Below are 25,455 nucleotides of genomic sequence, written 5' to 3' on the forward strand. Positions count from 1 at the left end.
TGTGTCGGATACCACCTACACTAAGTGGGCATCCAAGATCTGCTGTCATAATTGTTCTGATTTTTTTTTTAAGTTTCTTTTTTTTTTTTCATTCGAGAGAGAGCAGTGGGAACATGAGACAGCACGTGAGAGCACGAGCCAAGGCGAGGGGCAGCAGGAGAGGGAGAAGTCGGTTTCCCACTGAGCAGGGAGCCAAACAGGGGACTCAATCCCAGGATCCTGGGCTCATGACCTGAGCTGAAGGCAGACACTTAACCAACTGAACCACCCAGGCACCCCCGTTCTGAATTTTTTTTTTAACATACTTAACTTAGAATGAGGTTTTTGAAGGTAGGGACCATGTCTTCGCTCCATGTGTGGTTCCGTAGTCCAACAGAGAGTGGCTTTAGAGTTGGCCTAAGGTCAAGGCAAGGACATGGGCCAAACTTGGGGGTAGTGTCCTTGCACCATGCTGACGACGCCCAGCTTGCGGCCAGTATCCCTTCCCCTCCCAGTGGCAGCAGCACCTCAGCCAAACAGGAAGGGTGGTGGGTGCGATGGCACTGGACAGCTCCCCGTAGTTCCTGTGTTCACGTGTGTGTTGATACCCTTTTCTGACAGCAAGGGGGCCAGGCCAACCACCCGACAGCCGCCGTGGTGACAGAGAAGCAGCAGATGCTAGAGCAGCACCTACAAGATGTTCGGAAGCGAGTACAGGTGAAGCAAGTCGTGGGCAGGAAGCCTTTCCTGGGGGACATTGCCTGTGGGTCCTGCATGTGTCTTGTTTGAGATTTTGGCTTCATTTTAATTCTCAGAAACTTTCCTTTCCCTCTTCCCAGGAAACTCTTGTTCACTTCTGCCTTTTTGTTTTGTTTTGGTGTGTTTTGTGTGTTGGTTTTAAACAGGATCTAGAACAGAAAATGAAAGTGGTTGAGAATCTCCAGGATGACTTTGATTTCAACTACAAAACCCTCAAGAGTCAAGGAGGCAAGTGACAGTTAGAGACATTACAATCTGCTGGAGAAAGTGTGTCTGTTACCTGAGTCCTGGGACTCGTGTATCGGGCGCCTGCTCAGACTTGGTGGCCGGGATGGAGGTGGTGCACAGAGGTGCTCTGGTGCTTCTGGGAGGGTTAAGGACGAAAGTAATCCACCGAATCAAGGGGGTTTTCCTTCATCCACAGACATGCAGGATCTGAATGGAAACAACCAGTCAGTGACCAGGCAGAAGATGCAGCAGCTGGAGCAGATGCTCACGGCGCTGGACCAGATGCGACGGGTAAGAGCTTAGACCACCTTCCCTGTCTACACCATCCCCCCCGACCTGGGCGGTCACGGCACTTCCTGGCAGAACTTGCCTGGTTTCTAATGAGTTCCTTCTCTGGAATTGACTAAAGAGTGTGGTTAGAGACGGTCTGAGGAAATGTTTCCTGACTTTGTTTTGGTTTCCAACCAGAACATCGTGAGTGAGTTGGCGGGGCTGTTGTCCGCGATGGAGTATGTGCAGAAAACTCTCACGGACGAGGAGCTGGCTGACTGGAAGAGGCGGCAACAGATCGCGTGCATTGGAGGCCCTCCCAACATCTGCCTAGATCGCCTCGAAAACTGGTAAAAGATGACAGAGGAGTGTTTCCTTCTTTTCTAGAATGCTGTTCTAAAATTACGATCCTAACTGCAAACTCAGGAGTGGACTGCATCTCATAGGTGCAGACTTGGATGGACTCAGATTAAGCCTAGGGGCACCTGGGTGGCTCAGTCAGTTAAGCGTCTGCCTTTGGCTCAGGCCCTGATCCCAGGGTCCTAGGATCAAGCCCCACATTGGGCTCCCTGCTCTGTTGAGGGGGGGTGTCTGCTGCTCCCTCTCCCTCTCTGTCTACCCCTTGCCTGGTTTGTGTGTGCTCATACTGTATCTCAAATAAATAAAATCTTAAAAAAAATAGTTAAGTCTGAGAGTTAAAATCTAAAAAGTTTTACTTTATTTGGACAATTTTCTTTTTAAAGATTTTATTTATTTATTTGACAGAGACAGAGAGGGAATACAAGCAGGGGAAGCAGGAGAGGGAGAAGCAGGTTTCCTGTGGAGCAGGAAACCCAATGTGGGGCTCCATCCCAGGACGCTGGGATTGTGACCTGAGCTGAAGGCAGACGCTTAATGACTGAGCCACCCAGGCGCCCCTGGACAATTTTTTAATAAAATTTTATTTATGTTGCGATATCTTAAATATGTTTTTATTTATTTGAGAGAGAGAGAGCACGCATATGGAAGGAAGGGCAGAGGAGGAGGGAGAGGGAAAGAGAGAATCCGAAGCCAACTCTGTACTGAGTGCAGAACCCCATGCCTGCAAGGTCACAGCCTGAGCCGAAACCAAGAGCCGGACACCCAGCTGACTGAGCCACCCAGGCGCCCTGTTTTATTTAATAATTTAAATAAAGCTTTTGGTTTTAACTATGTGGCACAGACCAAAGTTTGAATTTTAGTTATTCTAATAATCTTAAAGTGATGCATGCTTTTTATAAGGGATAAAAGTTGATACACAGAAAATTAATAAAGAGAAGAAAAGTCTTTTAAAAACCCATCATTCAGGGGTGCCTGGGTGGCTCAGTGGGTTAAAGCCTCTGCCTTCAGCTCAGGTCATGATCCCAGGGTCCTGGGATTGAGCCCCGAATCGAGCTCTCTGCTCAGCAGGGAGCCGGCTTCCTCTACTTCCTCCCTGTCTGCCTGCTTCTGCCTACTTAGTGATCTCTGTCTGTCAAATCAATCAATCAATCAATCAAATTTAAAAAAAAAAATCCCAAACAATCCTTCAGAGGTCCCTACATGTGGTATTTTTTTTTTTAAAGATTTTTTATTTATTTATTTGAGAGAGAGAGACAGTGAGAGAGAGCATGAGCGAGGAGAAGGTCAGAGGGAGAAGCAGACTCCCCATGGAGCTGGGAGCCCGATGTGGGACTCGATCCCGGGACTCCAGGATCACGCCCTGAGCCGAAGGCAGTCGTCCAACCAACTGAGCCACCCAGGCGTCCCTACACGTGGTATTTTGGTGGCCATCCCCCTCGCCATATGTTACTATACCTATGGACATAAAGATAGTCATCTCTAAGGGCGCCTGAGTAGCTCAGTCAGTTAAGCATCCAACTCTTGATTTCGGCTCAGGTCCTGATCTCAGGGTCATGAGATCAAGCCCCATGTTGAGCTGTGCACTTGGTGCTGAGTCTGCTTGTCCCTCTCCCTCTGCTCCCCCACCCCAGTGCATGCATGCGCTCTCTCTCAATACATTAATTAAATCTGAAAAGATGGGGTGCCTGGGTGGCTCAGTGGGTTAAAGTCTTTGCCTTTGGCTCGGGTCATGATCACAGGGTCGTGGGTTTGAGCCCCGCATCTGGCTCTCTGCTCATCAGGGAGCCTGCTTCCCCATCTCTCTCTCTGCCTGCCTCTCTGCCTACTTGTGGTCTCTCTCTGTCAAATAAATAAACAAAATATTTTGAAAAAAAAATCTGAGGGGCGCCTGGGTGGCTCAGTGGGTTAAAGCCTCTGCCTTCGGCTCAGGTCATGATTGCAGAGTCCTGGGATCGAGCCCCACGTCGGGCTCTCTGCTCAGCAGGAAGCCTGCTTCCTCCTCTCTCTCTCTGCCTGCTTGTGATCTCTCTCTGTCAAATAAATAAATAAAATCTTAAAAAAAAATCTGAAAATACGGTAGTCATTTATACATTTTCACATTGGTGGGATTATTCTTGATCTGCTCTTTCCCTGCTGTTCATGCAGCATGTCCTTAATGAGCATCCTTGACGTGCAACGCCCAGCAGTACCCATGATGCACCAGCTTAAACTATGAGAAACTTGACATAAAAGGACACCCAGGAGGTGTAGAGCATGAAACTGGAAATTTAGGACAGCCCTACATGAGAAAGCCTGCTTGTTCATATCACTAACCTTGAATTTTGTTAATTCATTGAAAGCAGTTTTAAGTGCTTTTTATTTATTTATTTTTTAAAGATTTTATTTATTTATTTGACAGAGAGAAATCACAAGTAGGCAGAGAGGCAGGCAGAGAGAGAGAGAGGGAAGCAGGCTCCCTGCTGAGCAGAGAGCCCGATGCGGGGCTCGATCCCAGGACCCTGAGATCATGACCTGAGCCGAAGGCAGCGGCTTAACCCACTGAGCCACCCAGGCGCCCTTAAGTGCTTTGTAAAAAATACATTCTTAAAAAATAAATTTTAAAAGAGATTATTTATTTATTTATTTGAGAGACAGAGAGAGAGAGGATGAGAGAGAACATGAGCTGGGGAGAGAGAGAGGGAGAAGCGGATTCCCCTCTGAGCAGAGACCTCGACATGGGACTCAGTTCCAGGTTCCTGGAATCATGACCTGAGCTGAAGGCTGATGTTTAACTGAGCCACGAAGGCGTCCCACATTTTTTTTTAAAGATTTTGTTTATTTGTGAGACACAAAGAGGGAGATGGGGGTGGGGGAAGGGCAGAGGGAGAGGGAGAAGCAGACCTCCTGCTCAGCAGGGATCACAGTGCAGGACTTGATCCCAGGACCCTTCGATCAGGACCGAGCCGAAGGTAGATGCTTAACCAACTGAGCCACACAGGCCACTTAAGTGCTTTCTGATCAGGGAACCAAAAATCTTAAGTTCTGGGAATGGGAAAATGTAAGTGCCAGAAGAGAGTCAAGGAGCCCAGAAATTCCAGCAGCTGTCCTGTTCCTACCTGCCCCCGCTACCCCCATCCCCTAGCACATCTACACCTTCTCTCTGAGGTCTTCTAGTCTTTATTAATCATGCGCTTCAACTCCTAATGTCACGCCTGGGGTCATGAAGACCCGCGATGGTGAAGGGACGGGGCCAGGGTTGCACAGATAGTGGCAGAGCTAGCTCAAACCATCTTCTTGAGATGTCTAATTGCGTTTCCCCTGTCCCTACATTTTGGTACAAGGACAGGTTAAGATGAAGACAGTGAATGCCAAGTTTTATATTTCATATTTTTCATAATTCGAATGCTTGTTCAAATGCTTGTCACTTCTTCATGCTTCTTGGGAGTATGTTTTTTGTTTGTTTGTTTTTAAAGATTTTATTTATTTATTTGACAGAGAGAGAGATCACAAGTAGGCAGAGAGTCAGGCAGAGAGAGAGGGGAAAGCAGGCTCTCCGCTCAGCGGGGATGCTGAGGCGGATGTGGGGCTTGATCCCAGGACCCTGAGACCATGACCTGAGCCAAAGGCAGCGGCTTAATCCACTGAGCCACCCAGGTGCCCCTGTTTTTTTTTTTTTTTTTTTTTAAGATTTTATTTATTAGAGCAAGAAAGCATGAGGAGAGCATGAGCAGGGGGAGGGGCAGAGGGAGATGCTGGAGAAAGCTCCTGATGGAGTAGGGAGCCTAATGCAGGATTTTGTCCTAGGACCCTGGGATCATGACCTGATCTGTGCCTAGCTCTCTCTTTGAAATGTTAAATTTTAGGAAAGGACTATTTAAAAAAAAATTTTTTTAAGATTTTATTTATTTATTTGACAGGCAGAAATCACAGGTAGGCAGAGAGGGAAGCAGGCTCCCCGCTGAATAGAGAGCCCAATGTAAGGCTCGATCCCAGGCCCCTGGGATCATGACCTAGCTGAAGGCAGAGGCTTTAACCCACTGAGCCACCCAGGTGCCCCAGAAAGGACTATTTTTAAAAAACAAAATAGATTCCCCTTTTCTTATTTTTATTTTAATTTTTTTAGTAAACTCTATGCCCAGTGTGGGACTTGAACTCAGAACTCGAGATCAGGAGTCACATGCTCTCCTGACTAAGCCAGCCAGCCACCCCCCAACTTTTTCTTATTTAATACCACTGAATTACACACTTAAAATGATCAATTTTATGTAATATGTATTTTACCACAATAAAAAAAAAATTTCCCTGTCTGATCTGAGGGGTCTGCATGGTGGTGTCTGTATCTGTGGGATTCCCTGCCTCTTCTCCAGCTCCCTGGTGCACACTGACTCAGGTAACTAAGAGCTTTCTTATTTTATTGGCAGGATAACCTCATTAGCGGAATCTCAACTTCAGACCCGCCAACAAATTAAGAAACTAGAGGAGTTGCAGCAGAAAGTGTCCTACAAAGGGGATCCCATCGTACAGCACCGACCAATGCTGGAGGAGAGGATTGTAGAGCTGTTTAGAAACTTAATGAAAAGGTAACGTAGAATTCTGGTTTCTTTCCTTTATCATCTTGCTTCGGAGGCACAGGACGGAGACTGGTTCACCATGAAGCATGTGGACTGCTGTCCCTCTCTTTGCCTTTCAGTGCCTTCGTGGTTGAGCGGCAGCCGTGTATGCCCATGCATCCTGACCGGCCATTGGTCATCAAGACTGGAGTCCAGTTCACTACCAAAGTCAGGTGGGCCCCACACTTCCTCTTTTGCTAGATATTTTATTGAGAGACGCTCTTAGGATGAGAGCAGAGTTGGTGGCCACGGTTGTCCTTTCTAGGCATCACAGGCGGTAGGATGGGAGGTATGGAATTTGTTGACATAATACCAGCTTGTTCCTTGATTCTCCTGTCAAAAGCCAAGGAATGGTTATCTCTTTTGGAGATTACTGGGCATAGTCCTATAATTTCAGGCCTGTATTCTTAGGCTGTTGTGTCTCCTTCTGTCCTGCAACAGAGGCAGAATAATGCTGGTTATTTTCTGTTCTTGGAGCCTACTTTTCCCTAAGGATTTTAAGAGAATGAGTAAGGCTTTGAGATCCAGAAGCTAAGAAGTCCCAGAGCAGATGGGTGTGGTGTGCCTTGCAGCGGGGTGGGGGGAGGGTGGGAGGGGTGGGGGCGTAGGGGGGTGGTTGGAGGGGGAGGAGGTGGGGGGCAGGAGGTGTATGTGTGGCTTTCACACCTAAGTAAGATCAGGTATGTTGGGGTTTGCCCTTCTGCAGTGAAATTTCCCTCTTCAGAAACTTGGTGTTAGGTTTCAGGTTTAACAGAAAGAACACCAGCTGCGGAGCTTGTATTCCTGTAATACTTCTCATGAAACAACTTCTACTATTCTTTTGTGAATCTCTCACAACTTTGTCCAAGTTCGAGGTTCTTGGGCTTTGTTTCAGTACCTCTTGGCCCGAAGAGGTGATACTCGGCATAAGGTCAAAGATACACTACTAGCAGGAAGAGGAATTTGGGATTATGCTTTTTTCACCTTTTAGAAACAAAGGGTTTTGAATTTTATATTCCTCTAAGTAAGAGTTCTTTGGCGGGGAGCCTACTGACTTTTTTCTTTGTAAACTGTTATTTTTTTTCTTTACTCAAAAACTTTTTTTTCCCCTTTTTTGAAACAGATTGCTGGTCAAGTTCCCTGAGTTAAATTATCAGCTTAAAATTAAAGTGTGCATTGACAAGTAAGTACTCTGTATCTTCACTCTTCTTTTTTCTTTTTTTTCAAATGAGAAACAGAAATGAGAACTTAGACAGATAATCATGTGACCTAAGAGACTTCATCTCCATTCAGGGAATCTTCATTTTTTGAACAAAAGTTTTCAAAAGTCTTGTAGTGCATTGTCATTTACGTGCCTGAACAAAATCATAAAGCTGGTGATACAGATGTGAGTTGCGATTGCTGTTGTGACCCTGGTCCCCGTTTCCATTTAATTTTTTTGCCTATAAATGTAATTTATGCATATCATATAAAACCCTGGCTATATGGGAAAAATTTATGCTGTTTATTGTTCCACGCTTCACCACATAATGGAATACATACTTCTCAAAATTTAACTATACTTTTCAAAAATTAAAATACACATACACTTTGAAGAGATTTGAAAAAAGAAAATTGGGGTGCCTGTGTGGCTCAGTGGGTTAAGCCACTGCCTTCGGCTCAGGTCATGATCTCGGGTTCCTGGGATCGAGTTCCACGTCGGGCTCTCTGCTCAGCAGGGAGCCTGCTTCCCTCTATCTCTCTCTCTGCCTGCCTCTTCGTCTACTTGTGATCTCTCTCTGTCAAATAAATAAATAAAATCTATAAAAAAAAAAAAGAAAAAAAATTATCCTTCATTTTTGGTGATGTATGTATCTGGAAATTAACCATTAGAATGATTGGAAAATAATTACTAATGAAATAAGGGACTTATGGAAGGCAGTAGGTTTAATAAACAAAGTAATAACTTCAGCCATACATTAGCATTAACCAGTCAGAAATTATAATAGAAAAAATAATTTCACAATAAGCAAAAAAGTAAACAAATATATTGGAATAAACAACAGAAATGTTTAAGGGCTCTTTGAAGAAAATTATGAAATTTTATGAGGAAGCGATATTGTAAAAAGTAACAAAATAATCATATTCCTGAATCGCAGACTTTCATTATAAAGATGTTGATTCTTCTCAGTTAATATGACACAAAGCAAAATGCAAATAGAATTTCTTAAACTCTTTAATTTAACTCTTCAAGTTGTAGCTTAGATGAGAAAAATAAGCAAAGATAGTTTTTGTTTTTTAGGGTTTTTTAAGATTTTATTTATTTGAGAGAGAGAGAGGAAACATGAGCAGGGAGAGAGGGAGAGGGGAAGCAGACTCCCCACTGAGCAGGGAGCCTGACACGGGGCTCGATCCCAGGACCCTGAGATCATGACCTGAGCCGCAAGCAGGTGCTTAACCGAGTGAGCCACCTAGGCACTCCACAAAGATCGTTTTTTAAAAAAAATGGATGTATTTATTTATCTTTAGGGTAAAAAATCTTAACATAAAATTTACCATCTTACTCATTTTTAGGTATATGGTGTTAAGTATATTCACATTGTTGTGCAACAGATCTCACAACTTCTTCATGTTGCAACATGGAAACTACATCCATTGACAACAAGCCCCCGTTTCCCAATCCTCCCAGTCCCTGGTGACCACCAGTTCACTTATGAAAAAAAAATTTTAATGCATAAAAATAAGTGGGAGTGGTATGGGAAGGTGCCTGGCCAGATACTAAAATGTAGTTTCAGCTACTAAATGAGTGTGTTACTGGTGCAGTAATAAACTGATTGACCATTGAAATAAAATCTTGAGTCCAGAAATAGACCTTCAAGTTTATATAAAGAATGCATATATGTTTAAAATGATACCTCAAATTGGTGAGTAAAGGATGGATTATTCAGGAAGGAGTTTTGGGAAGACTTGCTGTTGGAGAGGATTTGAATGAGAAACTCAAGTTGTACTGTTTGCTAACCATCAGATGTATCTGTATGTTTAAACTCATGTATCTTAAGTACATGTAGATGAATGTATATATAATATAATGATGATAAAATCACAAAACGATAAAACCAATTTGGAAAAGAACTTGGCAGTTTCCTACCAGTTAAACATGCACCTACTCTAGGAGCCGCCTATTCCACTCCAGGGTATTAACCCAAAAGAAATGAGAGTATATATCCACACACAGGGCTGTACAGAAATGTCCATTAATTGGGGATCAAATATACAATTTGTGGCATATCTATAAGTGTGTGCTAACCAACTGCGCCACTGGAACGTCATAATTTATGGTCTGTCTATGAATGGACTATTCACCAATAAAGAGGAATGAACTACTGATAACTTTCAACGCATAAGAAATCTCAGAATAATTACACTCCGTGAAAGAAGCCAAATGAAGAAAAAAAAAGACTTGTCCTTTAGTTTCCATTTATATAGAACTCTAGAAATGAAAATGAATCTATGAGGACTGAAAGCAGATCAGTGGTGGCCTGGGGACAGAGGTGGGGTGGGGTGTGGGATTCGGGAATGGATTGCAAATGAGCGTGGGGAAACTTTGGGGATCATGGGTCTGTTCATTATCTAGTTGGTGCTGGTGATTTCACAGGTATGTGTAGCGTATGTACATACATATGTCAGACCTTATCCACATACATTTTCAGTAGTGCACTTTATTGTTCATCAGTTATGTATCAAAGGTATAATACACAATTTTTTTTTTCTAAAAAAGAAATCTAGAGGGGCGCCTGAGTGACTCAGTCAGTTAAGTGCTGCCTTTGGCTCAGGTCATGATCCCAGACTCCTGGGATCGAGCCCCAAGTCAGTCTCCTTCTCTCTCCTCTCTCTGCCCTTCCTCCCTGCTCATTCTCTCTCTCTCTCAAATAAAAATCCTGGTAACAAGACTCTTAAATGTGATCTATGGAAAGATATCTTCTGAATGGCTTAAACTTTAATTAGTTTTAATCTATAAACCCACACAAAATGCTCCGATTAATAAATAGGAGCTACACTAGTGCATATATAGCAATGGAGAAACACTTTTAAGATAATACTTAAAATAAGAAAAAAAGAAGAAAGAATGAGAAATGCGACTATATAAAAAACCATATATTCAAACACAGTAGAGCAAAAGACACTGGACACACCGGGGGGAATGTTTCCAGCTAATACCAGATGGGATGGTCTGAGTTACTGGTAACAGTAAACCTTTACAGAAAGTCCAGTGTGGCTTAAATAATAAGGAAATTTGCAGCCCAGTGTAACTGGAAATGCAGAGTTAGGGCAAGTTCCTGACAGTGGGATTAGTGACTCACTTATGTCACCCAGGACCCAGTATCTTCCTTCTGCCTCCTCGGCCATGATGAGTACCATCAGCTTTGTAACATTCCCTTCTGAGTTCCAGTATGGCTGCTTCTGGTAATTAAGGTCCTATGCTTCCTTGCTTCTGTTCAGTTGAAGCTGTGGAAAAAGTAAATCCAGCTGGGTTGTAACTCCTTCCCAGCTTGAGGGAGACAGTGGAGGTCATGTCTGCACCCTCAGGACCGCTTCTGATGTACTCAACAGTCAGGATCCCCTGGAGGTGGGCACAGGAAGGACACTTGAGCAGAACTAAGGGTCTCTTGGGAAGGGAGAGGTGATGCTGGGTAGGTACGGAGAGGGTTGTCATGTCGCCCATAGAAAATGTAATTGAATCGTTTCTAGAAATTTCCTGGAAAACAGTGGTTTTTCCAGCAGAGTAAATGACAGGTATTCAGAGTAGACTTTTCAAAGAAACCCGGGGCCAGTTTTATTAACACCAGTTTATATTCTTCACAGAGACTCCGGGGATGTTGCAGCTCTCAGAGGGTAAGTTCAGCCTAGAGGCTTCCTTTTGATTTGCTGAATCTGACTTTGTCTTCTGGCTGCCCAGTCACCTGCGTGTTTGGTTTCTCTGCTGTGATTCAGGTCCCGGAAGTTTAACATTCTGGGCACAAACACAAAAGTGATGAACATGGAAGAGTCCAACAATGGCAGCCTGTCTGCAGAATTCAAACACCTGGTACGAGGGGGAAGCCTGGGTCTCCGTCTCCTGGGGAGTCAGGAAGAGGGAGAGGGAGGTTGGTGGCAGGGGGAGCCTCACGTGACACAGGTGTTCCCTGCCTCTCTTACAGACCCTGAGAGAGCAAAGATGTGGTAATGGGGGCCGAGCCAATTGTGATGTGAGTATTATTGGGGATGGGAGCCACCTGGGAGGGTCGTCTTTGATGGGGAGAGAACAAGAGCCTTCCTGTTGCCCAGAATTAGAGACACCAACCTGTGGTTAAGCTGTAGTCATACAGAAAAATCACCACAGCTCAGAATGACATGGTCAGAAGTCACATCTGCTCTGGAGTTCTCCAGCTTGGAGCATTTCCGTGATGGTCCTGGGAGTTGGTGGGAGTTGGCTCATCTTTAAGGAGGAGTGGAAAGTCCCTGACTGACTTACCCACACCCATTTGGTAGAAAAGAAGTTTTCCACCTTGCCTGGGGCTTTCCAGATTCCCCTTCCAACTTCTGCTGGCTGAGATGGCTTGGCTCCATTTTTGGTGACCTGTTTTTCTCACTGAGGGGCCACTGAAGGTTGTAATTAAGTTGGGGTTAAACATCTAAGAAAAAGAAAAAGAATAAAACCAGTCCCCCTATTTCCCTTATTGTCTCTCTCCCTCTGATTCAGATTATTGAATGCTTGGTGTCAATAATAAACTTAAAGAAAAAATAGGTAAATGTGACCAGAAACTGGGTTTTTGTTTTTTGTGTTTTTTTTTAAAGATTTTATTTATTTATTTGACAGAGAGCAATCACAAGTAAGCAGAGAGGCAGGCAGAGAGAGGAGAAAGCAGGCTCCCCACGGAGCAGAGAGCCCGATGCGGAACTCGATCCCAGGACCCTGGGATCATGACCTGAGCTGAAGGCAGTGGCTTAACCCACTGAGCCACCCAGGCACCCCCAGAAACTGGTTTTTAATCTTTTGAAAAGATTGTGACACCCTGTTCTTTTTCTGGTGTTTATGTCCTGAGCCAGTCTTCCCTCTTCTCTAAAATGCAGTAAACCTTTTTTAAAAAAATGAATTTATAGTACTTGGCTATTTTTTAAATATATTTTTAAAATTTATTTACTTGACAGAGATCACAAGTAGGCAGAGAGGCAGCCAGAGAGAGAGAGGTAGGGAAAGCGGGCTTTCCGCTGAGCAGAGAGCCCGATGTGGGGCTCGATCCCAGGACCCTGGGACCATGACCTGAGCCGAAGGCAGAGGCTTTAACCCACTGAGCCACCCAGGTGCCCCTAGTACTTGACTATTAAGAGTGAAGTTCAGCAACATAGAAAAATGTATGTGGCATGTTTGTTTTGAAAAAGCAAGAAAATGGGGTAGAGCATGGGTGACTCTTGATCTGGAATTATGAATTCAAGCCCCACATTGGATGTGGAACCTACTTAAAAAAAAAAGAAAAAAATAAGATGCAAAATCATTTGAGTAGTAAATTAGTATATTTGTTTGCAAAGCGTACTACACAGTTTTTTGTCCATTCGTGTATGTGTTCCAGAGTTCTCAAAGAATATATGCCAGTGTTGATGCATTTTTGCTGCTGTCAGTGCCCGGGACTGCTCTGTCCTATCTCCATAATAATTGTATTTTAAACTGAACATAAATTATTTTCATAGTTAGGAAAAAAGTGTTTTAAAAATGAATTGGAATTGGGGCGCCTGGGTGGCTCAGTGGGTTAAAGCCGCTGTCTTCGGCTCAGGTCATGATCTCAGGGTCCTGGGATCGAGTCCACATGGGGCTCTCTGCTCAGCAGGGAGCCTGCTTCCTCCTCTCTTTCTCTCTGCCTGCCTGTCTGCCTACTTGCGACCTCTGTCTGTCAAACAAATAAATTTAAAAAAAAATCTTAAAAAATGAATTGGAATTGTGTTTCTGAAAATTCATTGGAAGTCTCCCTGAAAATAAGATTGCGATATTGCTGGTGGGAGTATAAACAATTCAGAGAACAGTTAGGGATTATAAAAAATAAACCAGCAGTGCCACTCCCAGGATTTAATAGTAGACAAATCTCTGTGCATATCTGTGAGAAGACATATACAAAATGTCACAGCAGCCTGACGGTAAGTCCTAAATGCAGCCCACTGTCACCACGGAGTGGATAAAGGATTTGGTGTAGAGTCCTGTGATGGAATATGATATAGCTGTAAATATGAATAACCAGCAGAGTCATACAGCCGCGGACGCAAAAAGTGAGGCACCCCAGTACATAGGGTATGGTCGCATCTGTATTAGGTTCACAAACATCCAAAACTAAACAGCGCTTACGTTATTAGAGATAGAAATACGGTAAAGCCATAAAGAAAAGCTAGGAAATGATAAACCCAAAGATAAACTGAAAACCCAAACCCAAAAACTAACCCAGCAGTTAGATCTGAGGGAGCTGTTTTATTCCAAAACCTGACAGTGGGGAAGGTCACCCTGAGAATCTCAGTGATAACAGTCTTTTCCTTAAACTGGGTAATGGGTATAGGTGTTCTTCCCCGTTTTACAAATAATCTCTTGGGTCTGTATTAGTCTGATAAAACCAGTAAAGGATGAGTTTGAAGATCATAGCACTTAAGAGTCGTAGAACGCATGTGCTCAGAGTTGTGTCCCTGGCCACGTGTCCATGGCCTCCTGGTGAACTGCCCTTCTTGGTGCAGTGTGGCTGTGGCCTATCACTCTCCTCAGCCATGGCTGTTAGTGTCCAGGGCCGTTTTCTCTGAGGAAGAGAGTGTCCTCCTTGTTGTTGTAGGCCTCCCTGATTGTCACCGAGGAGCTGCACCTGATCACCTTTGAGACTGAGGTGTATCACCAAGGCCTCAAGATTGACCTTGAGGTGAGTTCTGCCACAGAGTTGGGATGGGGCTGTGTGCGGGGGTGATTGAAGACAAGAACCTCTAGTTGGGACTTTAGAGACGGTAGAGAGATGACTCTCTGCTTTGCACTGTGTTTATTTTTGCTTGTTTTTCTCCCAAAACCTCAGCGTATCCCACTGAAAGTAGAATCTTGCTTGAGTACTTAGAAGATGCACTTCTTGACCATTGAACAGCATGGGTTAAGGGTGCCAACCGTCTGCCCAGTTGAAAATCTGGGTGTAACTTTTGACCCCCACCCCCAAACCTAACAACTCACAGCCTGTTGTTGACTGGAAGCCTTCCCAATAGCATAGTCTATGAGCACACATTTTGTATGTTACATGTGTTCTATGTTGTATTCATACAGTAAGTAAGATAGAGAAAAGATAATGTTGCTAAGAAAATCATGAGAGAAAATACATTTACAGTCCTATACTCTTTAACCCACTGAGCCACCCAGGCACCCAGGAAGAGGGTTTTTTAAGTGCGTGTTAGAAGGCAGAGGTAAAAGCTTAAAAAAAAAATCCACATATAAATGGACCCATGCAGTTCAAACCCATGTTGTTCAAGGGTCAACTATAAAGTCAGCTATTAGCCGACTTGCTGTGAAAAATCTGTATTTAGAATTAGTTATCGTTGACTTTATAAGGTTTGGGCAAAATAATCTTTAGACAGCCAGTGTTTTAGTACACAGGCAATCATGCCCTTTGCCTTCTCTTTTTACCAACTTCCTTGATCTTTAAGTTAAAAGATGGAGCTGAAGAAAGCAAAAATCCTTGTCTTTGACTCCTGGGACCTCTCTTTTAACGGGTAGATACAGCTTCAGTTCCCAGAGGCTGCCTTCCAGGTTTTATAGATGGGGAATCAGAGGGCTATGAGTTCCAGGTTTGAGCAAGTCAGATTTTCAAGTTCCTGGTTGTGCCCTGTGGCCCATGTTTGGCATTCTCTCCACCCTGGCTGTGGAGCTGACTCAGCCACGCTCTTCCCCAAAAGTTGGCGGTAGGTGTGGTTCACGGCACATTCTTTTATTCCAAAACCTGCAGGTATGACTGAAGAGCTGTTGAATGCTGGGAGGGCCCTGGGCCTCCCCAGCTCATTGCCTACTTTCTCCACAGACCCATTCCTTGCCAGTTGTGGTGATCTCCAACATCTGTCAGATGCCAAACGCCTGGGCATCAATCCTGTGGTACAACATGCTGACCAACAACCCCAAGGTAGGCGCCCATCCTCTGGAAACCGTTGTAGTCCCTCGTGTGGGTCCTTGGCCACCGTTGTCTCATCTCACTGAGCAACCGTGTCATTTTCAATAGAACGTGAACTTCTTCACCAAGCCCCCGATTGGCACCTGGGATCAAGTGGCCGAGGTGCTGAGCTGGCAGTTCTCCTCCACCACAAAGCGAGGGCTGAGCATCGAGCAATTGACGACACTGGCTGAGAAACTCTTAGGTCAGCATTTTCCCTCTTTTCCCTGCTGCCCTCCTCAGAAAAGGAATCTGGCCCGTGGGGCTGTTTTCAGGAAAATGTGCTGAGCGAGGCTCCCACTGGGGCTAGGACGCATGCGCTTGTGCAGTTAAGGGGGGTGGGGGGGTGCCCGCGGAGGTGGGTGGCAGATATCTCTTCTTCTGGTGGCTGGACCCCTCACCCTTCCAGAGCACCACTTTGTCTAGCCTTAGGAAGAGTTTGTTTTGTTTTTAAGATTTTATTTATTTGACAGAGATCACAAGTAGGCAGAGAGGCAGGCAGAGAGGGCGGGGGTGGGGGGAAGCAGGCTCCCTGCTGAGCAGAGAGCCCAATATGTGGCCTAACCCAGGACCCTGGGATCATGACCTGAGCCGAAGGCAGAGGCTTTAACCCACTGAGCCACCCAGGCACCCAGGAAGAGGGTTTTTTAAGTGCGTGTTAGAAGGCAGAGGTAAAAGCTTGACATCCCTGTCTGTTTCTTCAATAAACTGGAGGCTTGTTTTTATTTTTTTCTCCTGGAAAAAAAATTTTTTTTTCAGTGCTCTATTTTGCATGCTTCCTGGACTGAAAGCAGCTTTATCCTGTGCTGTCCCCAAACATGAGCCTCTAACACTGTCAGTTTATTTGTGTATGCTACTGGTCCCCAGTTTACCACGCCAAGATGAGGAGGTTTGGGGTGGGGGGACTTGACATGTCATCCACCACCACACCCCAGGTGCTCTGATGATGGGGTTTTGTGAGGGTGGATGTGTATGTCTGTGTGCAAGCACAGGCATGCATACAACAGTAGGAAGCTTCAAACACGTGGAAGCCGGTGGTGTCTCAGCCCATTGTGGGACAGATGTGTATGAATGTATGTTCTTTTACAAGAAAACAAGACCGTGGGCGCTGGGTGGCTCAGTGGGTTAAGCCTCTGCCTTCAGCTCAGGTCATGATTCCAGGGTCCTAAGATTGGGCCCCGCATCAGGCTCTCTGCTCACCAGGGAGCCTGCTTCCCCCTCTCTCTCTGTCTGCCTCTCTGCCTACTTGTGATCTCTCTCTGTCAAATAAATAAATGAAAATATTAGAAAAGATGACCTTGATTCAAAGCTGCGAATTACACTGCTTTATTCTTTTTTTCCTTCAGGACCTGGTGTGAACTATTCAGGGTGTCAGATTACATGGGCTAAATTTTGCAAAGTAAGCCATCTTGTTAACTCTTCGGGCTGCCTCTGGGAGTGGGAGGGAGTGCTCACCTGTGAGGTTGTCCGGGGTGGTACTGGGCTTGAAGGCTAAAGACTCATGGTCTCGTGGCCAGTAGGACCTACTTGAGGGTAGATGGGCCTGGGGATTTTGGTGGCATCGTGCCCCGAGGAAGGAGGCGGCTGTGGGTAGACTTAGCTGTTCCATTACTCTTTTCTTCAGGAAAACATGGCTGGCAAAGGCTTCTCCTTCTGGGTTTGGCTGGACAATATCATTGACCTTGTGAAAAAGTACATCCTGGCTCTTTGGAATGAAGGGTAGGTTGAAATGTGTCTGGCGGAGTGCACGTGTGTAACAAGTCACCTGCTCTCTCGGAGGCCAGTGGTGGAGACCCTCTTTTTGCTTTTCTTTGGCTCCAGGTACATAATGGGTTTCATCAGTAAGGAGCGGGAGCGGGCCATCTTGAGCACCAAGCCCCCAGGCACCTTCCTGCTACGGTTCAGTGAAAGTAGCAAAGAAGGAGGTGTCACCTTCACTTGGGTAGAGAAGGATATCAGCGGTAAGTTGGACTCTAACCCGCCCCACCTGGTGGCAGTTTCTGCGGTCCCCACTGCTGCTAGTTTCAAGCACCTGCTGCCCCCTAGTGGACAAAGATGGCTTCGCACTCTCCTACCTTGGACTTGAAGTGAGGCTTTACAGTGAATTCTTCTCTCCAAATTCTTTCAGCTGGAGGGTTGTTTGCCAGATTTATTTTGCTTATTTTGGGGGCTAATATTTGCCTAGAAATATTTGCTATTTAAACCTCATTCTTCATGTCCTTTCTTACCTGCCTTGTTAATATACCTTATGCAAGTAGTTCTTCAGGTATATTGTCAGTGAGCCACCTGGGTTGTCTCTACAGAAGGCAGCTGGGCATTTCCCCAGTTCCCACTGACTAGACAGGATATTCAGGGCTCAGGAGCTACGTTGGCATAAGACTTGACCTTTTAAGGAAGAATAAATTGGGTCCTTTTCTCTGCGAAAAGGACCTGGCCATAGGTTCCCTTATCTTCCCTTACAATATCCCATGACAGGTAAGACCCAGATCCAGTCAGTGGAACCATATACTAAGCAGCAGCTGAACAACATGTCGTTTGCTGAAATCATCATGGGCTATAAGATCATGGACGCTACCAATATCCTGGTATCTCCGCTGGTCTATCTCTACCCCGACATTCCGAAGGAGGAGGCGTTTGGAAAGTACTGTCGACCAGAGAGCCAGGAGCATCCCGAAGCTGACCCAGGTAGTTGTTGATTTTCCGCGCCAGGCATTTAATTCTGGGGAAAAGGGGGAAATTGCAGGATCTCTGGGAGATACACAGGTAAATGCCTGAAGAGCCTAGTGATGTTCTGTTCCTCTTTGTGGGAAAGAACTTTGTAGTGAGTGCTTTTGGGGTGGCTGATGGGGTTGGAGAGAGGAGGGGAGTCGGAGTCACTCGTCCCTGCCCCACAGGGATCCTGCCAGGCTAAGAGTGCACACACACTCAGCGCAAACACCAAAAATGCTGCTGAGAGGGCGAGAACAGGCTTCTTCAGTAGCAGGATGTCCAGCCAGCACAGCTTTTCTTATGAAATAGCTGCTGGAAGGTTTGCAACTCAGACTTGAGTCTAGCGTGTTTCCTTTTCCCCATCACTGAACAATGTGAGCGGTGTCGTGTGGGATGGAGAAAGGCTTTCTGGAGGAAATGAGTGTTCGCAACACGGGAACGCGGTTTACCAGCAGAGGCGGGGGAGTGGCGGTGGAGGGGGAGCGTGTAACCTGTGGGAGGGCGCGGGATAGGATTTAGAGTGTGCAGCAGTTGAGTTAAGCGGTTGGGTCATGTGCAAGAGCATGGGTGTTTCTGTAAGTCTGTAGACATTGTTTCATAGTAAGTTTGTACCCGCCAGCGTCATCACCGTGGAAGGGGGGCCCTCTCATCTGCCCCATCCCCATTTGCTGCTTTGGCTCTCTGGGTTCTTCTCTGTCCTGATCCTGGTGGGGAGACTGTGGTTCGCCATTCTTTTATTTATTTATTTATTTATTTTAAACTTCCCCTAATTGGAGAGCCAGCAGGGGGCTCTTCAAAATGATCCTTGGAGGGTAGCTTCTCTATCCCATTTGTTTTTGGAAAAACTGTTTTTGTGCAAAGACCTCACGCATCCAGGCACACACCCCTTTCCTAGGAATCCCCTCTTTTGAGGAATTTTTTGCGATGGGGAAAGACAGACTTGGAAGAGGGAGTTTGAGTTGCTTGCTAACTGACTTCCCTCTTTCCTTTGTTCTGGTGTGGGGTTTTGTTCTACTCTAGAAGAGCTAACTCTTCACTTCCTGTCTGCTACTTATCTGGCTTTCCAGCTGTGCTTCAGTTGGAAGATGTACTTATCAACCCCAACATGCTACTCTTTGTTCCTTTTGCAGAGGACCTTTCGGTCCAAATGCATGAAAGCAAATAAAGTTTGCTTTCATGATCCAGTTTCCCAATCTTCCTTTATCATCAGTCATCCCGTGTGACCGGGAGGCAATGTCCTTTCCTGCCTGGAGTCCGTATTTTCGGTGCGGGGGGGCATGGCCAAGACCCCAGGCAGGAGAAAGGAGTTAATTACTTGAGTGCTGTGCCCGCCTCCTGGGGGAGGTGAGTGTAAGCAGTGGGCACTGAGGGGCTTGGTGTATAGGGAGCATGGTAATGGGGTGTGCCAAGTGCTGGGGGCGTCCCTGCATTCAAGTGGGTGTCCTCTGGGAGATGGATCTGTGCTCATTTCCTCTTGTTTTCCATCATGAAGGTATTTTCCTCCCCAGGGATAGCTCCGATTGTCTTTCCTAGGACTCTACCATCCTCTTACTTTGCCACTAGACCCCGCAAAGGATTTCTCTATGGCTTGAGGGCGAGACTCCTCTCTCAAAAATGACAGCCCCCTAACCATAGAAGTATGTTGACAGCCTTATACACAGCCATGGTTCCTGTTTCAACTCGGTTCTCCTTTGTTTCTGCTCTGGCTGAATCTCAGGCTGAAGCTGGCTTTCGCAGCTACCTGATCACTGGGGAACTAAATCCTTCTCGAATGTCCAGGATGTCGGCTCTCCTCGGGTCCTTGCCACAGTGGATTTATAAGACCCCAGAACCCTGCCTGGCTAGTGTCCTTGGATTCTGCTCCGTGTAAATCTATTTCTTGGCCCCAAATAACCTTGAGTGGCAGTCTGAGGAGCCCCTGACAATGCCTTTTCTCAGACTGTCAGCACACTTTCAGATTCCTCGGTCTCTCTATAAACCTGAAGCTTTGTAACTGTTTCTCTCGGGCCACCCCACCCTGCCTCACACCTCCTAAGTGATTTGTGCACCAGAATCCCCCAGATTTCATGCCAGTGCCTCCAAGCCTCCTTGACCTCTTGGTGTAAACATTCAGCACCTAAAATTCAGTTACTCCAATCCCCACACTTCTAACTATGGAATAAGAATTGTAAATGACTGAGATGGGCACCTCCCTCTCACTCTTCCCCCTCCCTCTTATGGTAGGTAGAAAGTGCTTTGCTCTTGGTGTCTTAGCTGTGGAAGACATAACGAGGCCCAGGCTTCCTGTCTTCAGTCCAGAGTCGACGGTCCTCCCTTCACAGAGAGGCTGCTTTTTTGTGTGATGTCGCTCTCCAGCTGGGGTGTTACTAACACGGCTCGCCTAAAACGTAGTTGAGGCAGACGAATGCCCATAGGAGCGAGAAGTATGACTCTGGCCCTGGAACAGCATGAGCCATTTCTGCATTCTCTTAGAGACTCGGTGACTTTGGCATCTGAGCAGGACTAGGTTGTGTTGGAGCCCAGACGACATTAGCTGCATTCCTGCACGCAGAGAGGTTGTAGCTAAGACATTCGGCCAGTCCAGAGGGCAGTCCCCAGACCCCATGCGAGCAGCTCAGTGTTCCCATCATCTGGGGAAAGAACCAACGAGGCTGGCGGTGGTTGAGGGTCAGGTGGGACCAGAGTGTGCTGAAAAGTCTCTGCAGGTTAGGAAGGCTTTATGGAAAGCCTTGAACTGCCAAGCTGCCAGCGCCTCGCACACCCAGTAGGACACAGTGGCCGGAGGACAGCTCTGGGGGGAGCTGGGGCTTCCAAACAGTCTCTGCTCCAGGATGGAGGGACGTGCTCGGCAGCGCCGACGAGGTAGCCGGCTTCCTCCTGCCCCCTGCCCGCAGTGGGGTCCAGTTAGTAAACCCCAGTTTTCTTCTTCCCAGGTGCTGCTCCATACCTGAAGACCAAGTTTATCTGTGTGACACCGTAAGTGGCTTCCCTTCTCAATTTGACCTTTATTTCTGGTGTCCTCAGTTCTCCTGGGAGTAGGACACTGGGTGACAGCCACCCGGTTAAGGGGCGGAACGCCCTGGGCTCCGTGGAGTACTCAGAGTGACCTTGTGTGTTTAAAAAGCTTGAAGCTTTTATTTTTCTGTTGGAGACCAGAGTTTGATGGCTTGTGTGTGTGTGTTTTGTTCTTTTTTTTTTTTTTTCTCCATTGTGTCTTGTCAACCCGGCCCTTTCCCCTCCTGCTGCTCCCCATTTCCTACAGAACGACGTGCAGCAATACCATTGACCTGCCGATGTCCCCCCGCACTTTAGATTCATTGATGCAGTTTGGAAATAATGGTGAAGGTGCTGAGCCCTCAGCAGGAGGGCAGTTCGGTGAGTGTTGGGTGACAGAGCCTGTCCTTAGGAGGGAAGTCAGCCCCCTTGGTGTGCCATGCACCAAGCTGAGAGCTGGCTCCCTGGGATTGGTAGAAAGTTCTAGAGCCATGTTAGAAACCAAATGTGCACCACGCCTGTCAGCACGAATTTTCTCGTAGCCATGTGAAAAACAGTAAGAAACAAGTGAAGTTAACTTTCATCATATCTTTCCTGTAACCCAATAAATCCCCAGTACTAGCATCTTAATACACAAGAGAAAGCTAATGAAGGTTTTTTTTTTATTTTTGTGCTAAGTCTCTGAGACCTGCCGGGTGTTGTGTAGCTGCAGCCCATCTGGAGTGGGAAGAGCCATATTTTGGTGCTGAGTTCCCCCCTCCCCGCCCTGGGGGGGCTCCAGGCTGCTGCCTTCAGGAGGACAGCCTTCCATCTTTCCACATGGATGGTTAGGAACGAGTTAAGAGAGGAAGAGGGCTGAGCCCTTCCACAAGACCAGACCCTCTAGGGAGGAAAGTAAATCTGGAGCATCCGATCCTGTCTTGGCCATACGGGGCAAGGACACTGGATGGCAGTGGTGGCTGAACCTCTGTCCCCCCAAGAGCTACGGGAGCGTGCCCTGCGGGCTGTCGGGCTGGGGAAAGAACTGAACAAGCTTGGGCAACTGAACGAGCTCTCCCGCTCTGTCCCCCCAGAGTCCCTCACGTTCGACATGGAGTTGACCTCGGAGTGCGCTACCTCCCCGATGTGAGGCGCTGCGGGCTGAGGCTGCAGAGAGCAAGGACGGAGGCACCTACCTGTGTTTTACCACCCCTTACAAAGCCAGCCCCAGATCGTCTGAGACTCCTCTAACTCTGTGCTTCCAGATTTTAATCTCCTACTTCTGCTATCTTTGAGCAATCTGGGCACTTTTAAAAATAGAGAAATGAGTGAATGTGGGTGATACGCTTTTACCTAAATGCAAATAAGAATGTGTTCTCTGAGACTGTGACCGGCGGGGATGTGGAAGGGGTGGCAAGAGGGAGAGAGAGTGGAAATGTTCTGGTCTTTTCTTGCTGGCCCGGCCCTCCTCTCTCAGCAGCTCGTGTTGTCCTTGGACAAGTGCCTCCTGGTGCCCGCGGATCCCTCTGCCTGTCTCTGTAAGCTCACGCCACAGGCTGCCTCTAGCTACGTTACTCCCAGCATTGCACTTTTAACCTTGCTAACAACCAAATAGAAGATAGGACTTTCACAGCCCCTAGGTTTCTTTTTAAATTAAAAAAAAAAAAATTTAAATTAATTAAAAAAAAAATTAAAGGGCAAAAAACACTGTATTGGCATAGCCTTTTCGTATTTCATATTTAAGACAACTCAGTCAATAGCCTTCTTGGTGCTTTAGGCATTCAGCTTTCTTCAGGCTGATAATTTATAGAAATCCTGAAATGGGCTTCAGATCCAGTCCTTAAAAGACATCTGAAGCTGTGGCTTGGCCTTTGGTTATGAAATAGGAAGGTTGAAGGACAACCTAAACATCCTTGACATTTTTTAATATACAGAGTTTTTATTTTCCCCTTTAACGCGTTGGCCTATTAGTAGGTAAGGCTGGGCAGAGGAGTACTTACCACCTGTCGTTTCCCGACGCGCCAGCCCACCCACCCCCATCTCCCTGGACTTCTGCTCCTGTTCCAGAGCCTGGGCTGTTCTGTGGGTGCCTTATAAGGGATGGGGTGATCCTTCCTTCCTCCCTGTCCACCTTACTTCCCTGTGTAGGGCTCCTTCCAGTGTGTAAAGGTCCCCTATTCTGTTTGCTTTGGGTATCCCGGAATAAGAAGGCGAGAGTTAACAGGTGGAACACGACAGACTGGGGGGCCCCAAGGGTCTAGTTGAGCTCAGGGAATACGGTTCTTATCCCGGTTTCTTGATGTTTTCCGGCGGCACCTCTCATCCCTTCTTCACTTGGTTAAGCCAGGGGCAAAGGCTTACTGATAAACTTGAGGTCTCTCCCTTGTGTGAGGGAGTATACACCCTGGCCTCCCCCCCACCTCACCCCCCAGTGCTGGTGACTGTTTCCCCCCACTGTGGCCTCACAGATGAAGCTGGTGACTGTCTTCTCCCCATTGGGGCCTCCCAGATGAAGCAGAAGCACTCCCCATTTGCTGCACGTTTCAGAACACCTCGTGCTCTCCAGTATTTGGGCCGCCTCTGTCCCAGAGGCCCGACTAGATCAGGCAGTCCCGGACCACCTTAGCCCAGTTGGGGGGAGTGCTGTTGGTTTAACCCATACTCACCAGGTTCAGAAATAAGGGGATGGGGACCTTCTCTCCAAGACAGACAGGGGTTGTGCTTGGCCATCCCTGTCCTTTGGCCTAGACGTGTTGGTAGGTAGCACAGAGCTCTCCCTTTTCCAGCAACAATTCACTTCATAATAAGCTTAACTCAGAAACTGAGAGAAGATTTAAGATCAGAGGGACCTGGGGCAAGGATCCAGGCTTCTCTGGCGCCGATATTGTAAAGTTCGTGGCTTTGAGGTAGCATGTGTATCTGGTTTTAACTCTGATTGTAGCAAAAGTTCTGAGAGGAGCCCAGGCTTGGCCCCTCCCTTCAAGAATCGAGCCCTCCAGGACCTGCCTGCTTTCTCTCCGCTGTCTCCCCCTTCCCGGCCCCAGCCCAGTCCCCGTAGATGGCTCAAACTACCTGCTCAGTGGCTTGTGGGCTGCCATCTTGGTCACCGCATCCGATTCCACTGTATACTTCATAGTGTAAAAATTTATATTATTGTGGGGTTTTGGTTTTTTGTTTTGTTTTTGTATATTGCTGTATCTACTTTAACTTCCAGAAATAAAAATTATATAGGAACCGTCTGAGGGCGTGGCAGCTCTGTATCTGGCTACTGGAGGTCCCCCCTTCCCCTCCCCACTTCGGTTCTGAGGGGGCCTTACCCACAGGCTGAGCCTGGATGCTGACAGGAGGTGGGGGCCCCTGTTCCCAGGCCGGTCTCCGCAGCCCACCTCTGGGGTCCGGGGCACCCAACCCCTCCCCATCATGTTAGCCGGGTGGCCTCTAGGGAGGTCATGCTCCTGCATAAAGGTCTCCCGTGGAGCCCTGCCTCTCTCCCTCTTCTTCCCCCACTCCTCAGGCCTTAACAAGCTGCACCAACCTGTTTTGGGTCAGATAAGCGCTACCTAAGGGGGCTTGGGGTGAAGATAGTCCCACCCTGCCCCAGGGCCTCCCTCCCACAGTTGCTTCATTATCGCTTTCCCTTCAGTTCACTCCGTGGGGATGAATGGAAACACTTCAGTGGCTGCCCGACCGGTGGTGATAATTCACAGACAGCAACGCACCCACTCGGCTGGCTCCCCACCCCCTCCCCCGGGTGCCAAGCACCATGGAGACCGAGCCGCCAGCCCCTGCAGAGATGGAAGGGGAGATTAGCGGCGGCTCTCTCTGCCACCCCACCCCCGCCAGCCCCGTGCAGGCCCCTGCGCTGCCTGCCTGCGGGCTGCAAACCCCTCTTCCCTTTCTTTGAGCTCTGAGGAAACATCATGGCTTCACAACCCGTACTCCCGCAAACACCCAGGGCCCCGGTGACAGCCTCTGGACTGGCAGTGGGTCGGCACCAGAGGGTCCAAATGGGGAGACCGTTGTCCTCGCCCTGCTTCCCTACAGGGCCAGGTCACCTGTTGTCTGTCCCTTTCAACGGGCTGGTGGCAGTGGGATGGTGCCACCTGCTGGTGTCCAAGAAGAGGCGGGGCAAGGAGGGACTGCTGGTGAGGTTCTCTGCTGCACCCCCCCCCCGCCACAGTGGCCCCCCCATCCCCAAGGGCTTCAAGATTGCCTAAGCAATAGCTGATTAGGAGAGGCCCAGACTCCGGATCTTAACGCTCCTGGCCCCTGCCCCAGAATTCCTGCCACCCCCCACCCCAAGGCCTCCAGCGCTAGTCATTTTGTCTTCTGAGGAGCACAGACTGCGTTCCAGGGCTAGTGGGCACCCTTAATCCACGGAAGAGGGTGCAGAGTGGTAGCTTTGTAAACATTACAGCATCAGCCACACGGGAGGGAAACAACAA

The 25,455-nt window shown here is 47.3% G+C and overlaps 1 protein-coding gene across 5 annotated transcripts in view; it reads left to right on the plus strand.

The window, feature by feature from the left end:
* STAT3 (signal transducer and activator of transcription 3) overlaps positions 1-22,684 on the plus strand; it is a 72,986-nt gene extending 50,302 nt beyond the window's left edge. For 2 of the 5 annotated variants that reach the window (XM_044247902.1, XM_044247906.1), the window contains 20 exons: positions 601-696; positions 885-966; positions 1,163-1,257; positions 1,435-1,586; positions 5,997-6,155; positions 6,266-6,358; positions 7,288-7,347; positions 11,007-11,036; positions 11,136-11,229; positions 11,342-11,389; positions 13,985-14,068; positions 15,203-15,301; positions 15,398-15,533; positions 16,675-16,727; positions 16,953-17,047; positions 17,150-17,289; positions 17,804-18,016; positions 20,971-21,013; positions 21,300-21,412; positions 22,105-22,684. In XM_044247902.1, coding sequence (XP_044103837.1) covers positions 601-696; positions 885-966; positions 1,163-1,257; positions 1,435-1,586; positions 5,997-6,155; positions 6,266-6,358; positions 7,288-7,347; positions 11,007-11,036; positions 11,136-11,229; positions 11,342-11,389; positions 13,985-14,068; positions 15,203-15,301; positions 15,398-15,533; positions 16,675-16,727; positions 16,953-17,047; positions 17,150-17,289; positions 17,804-18,016; positions 20,971-21,013; positions 21,300-21,412; positions 22,105-22,160 — 1,941 coding nt within the window. In that variant the 3' untranslated portion in view covers positions 22,161-22,684. The remainder of the gene's footprint in view (positions 1-600; positions 697-884; positions 967-1,162; positions 1,258-1,434; positions 1,587-5,996; positions 6,156-6,265; positions 6,359-7,287; positions 7,348-11,006; positions 11,037-11,135; positions 11,230-11,341; positions 11,390-13,984; positions 14,069-15,202; positions 15,302-15,397; positions 15,534-16,674; positions 16,728-16,952; positions 17,048-17,149; positions 17,290-17,803; positions 18,017-20,970; positions 21,014-21,299; positions 21,413-22,104) is intronic. The other 3 variants (XM_044247904.1, XM_044247903.1, XM_044247905.1) reach the window with 3 other exon arrangements.
* Positions 22,685-25,455: the final 2,771 nt, after the last annotated feature.

Source organism: Neovison vison, chromosome 5 (genome assembly GCF_020171115.1).
Source record: "Neovison vison isolate M4711 chromosome 5, ASM_NN_V1, whole genome shotgun sequence".
NCBI classification, from domain to species: domain Eukaryota; kingdom Metazoa; phylum Chordata; class Mammalia; order Carnivora; family Mustelidae; genus Neogale; species Neogale vison.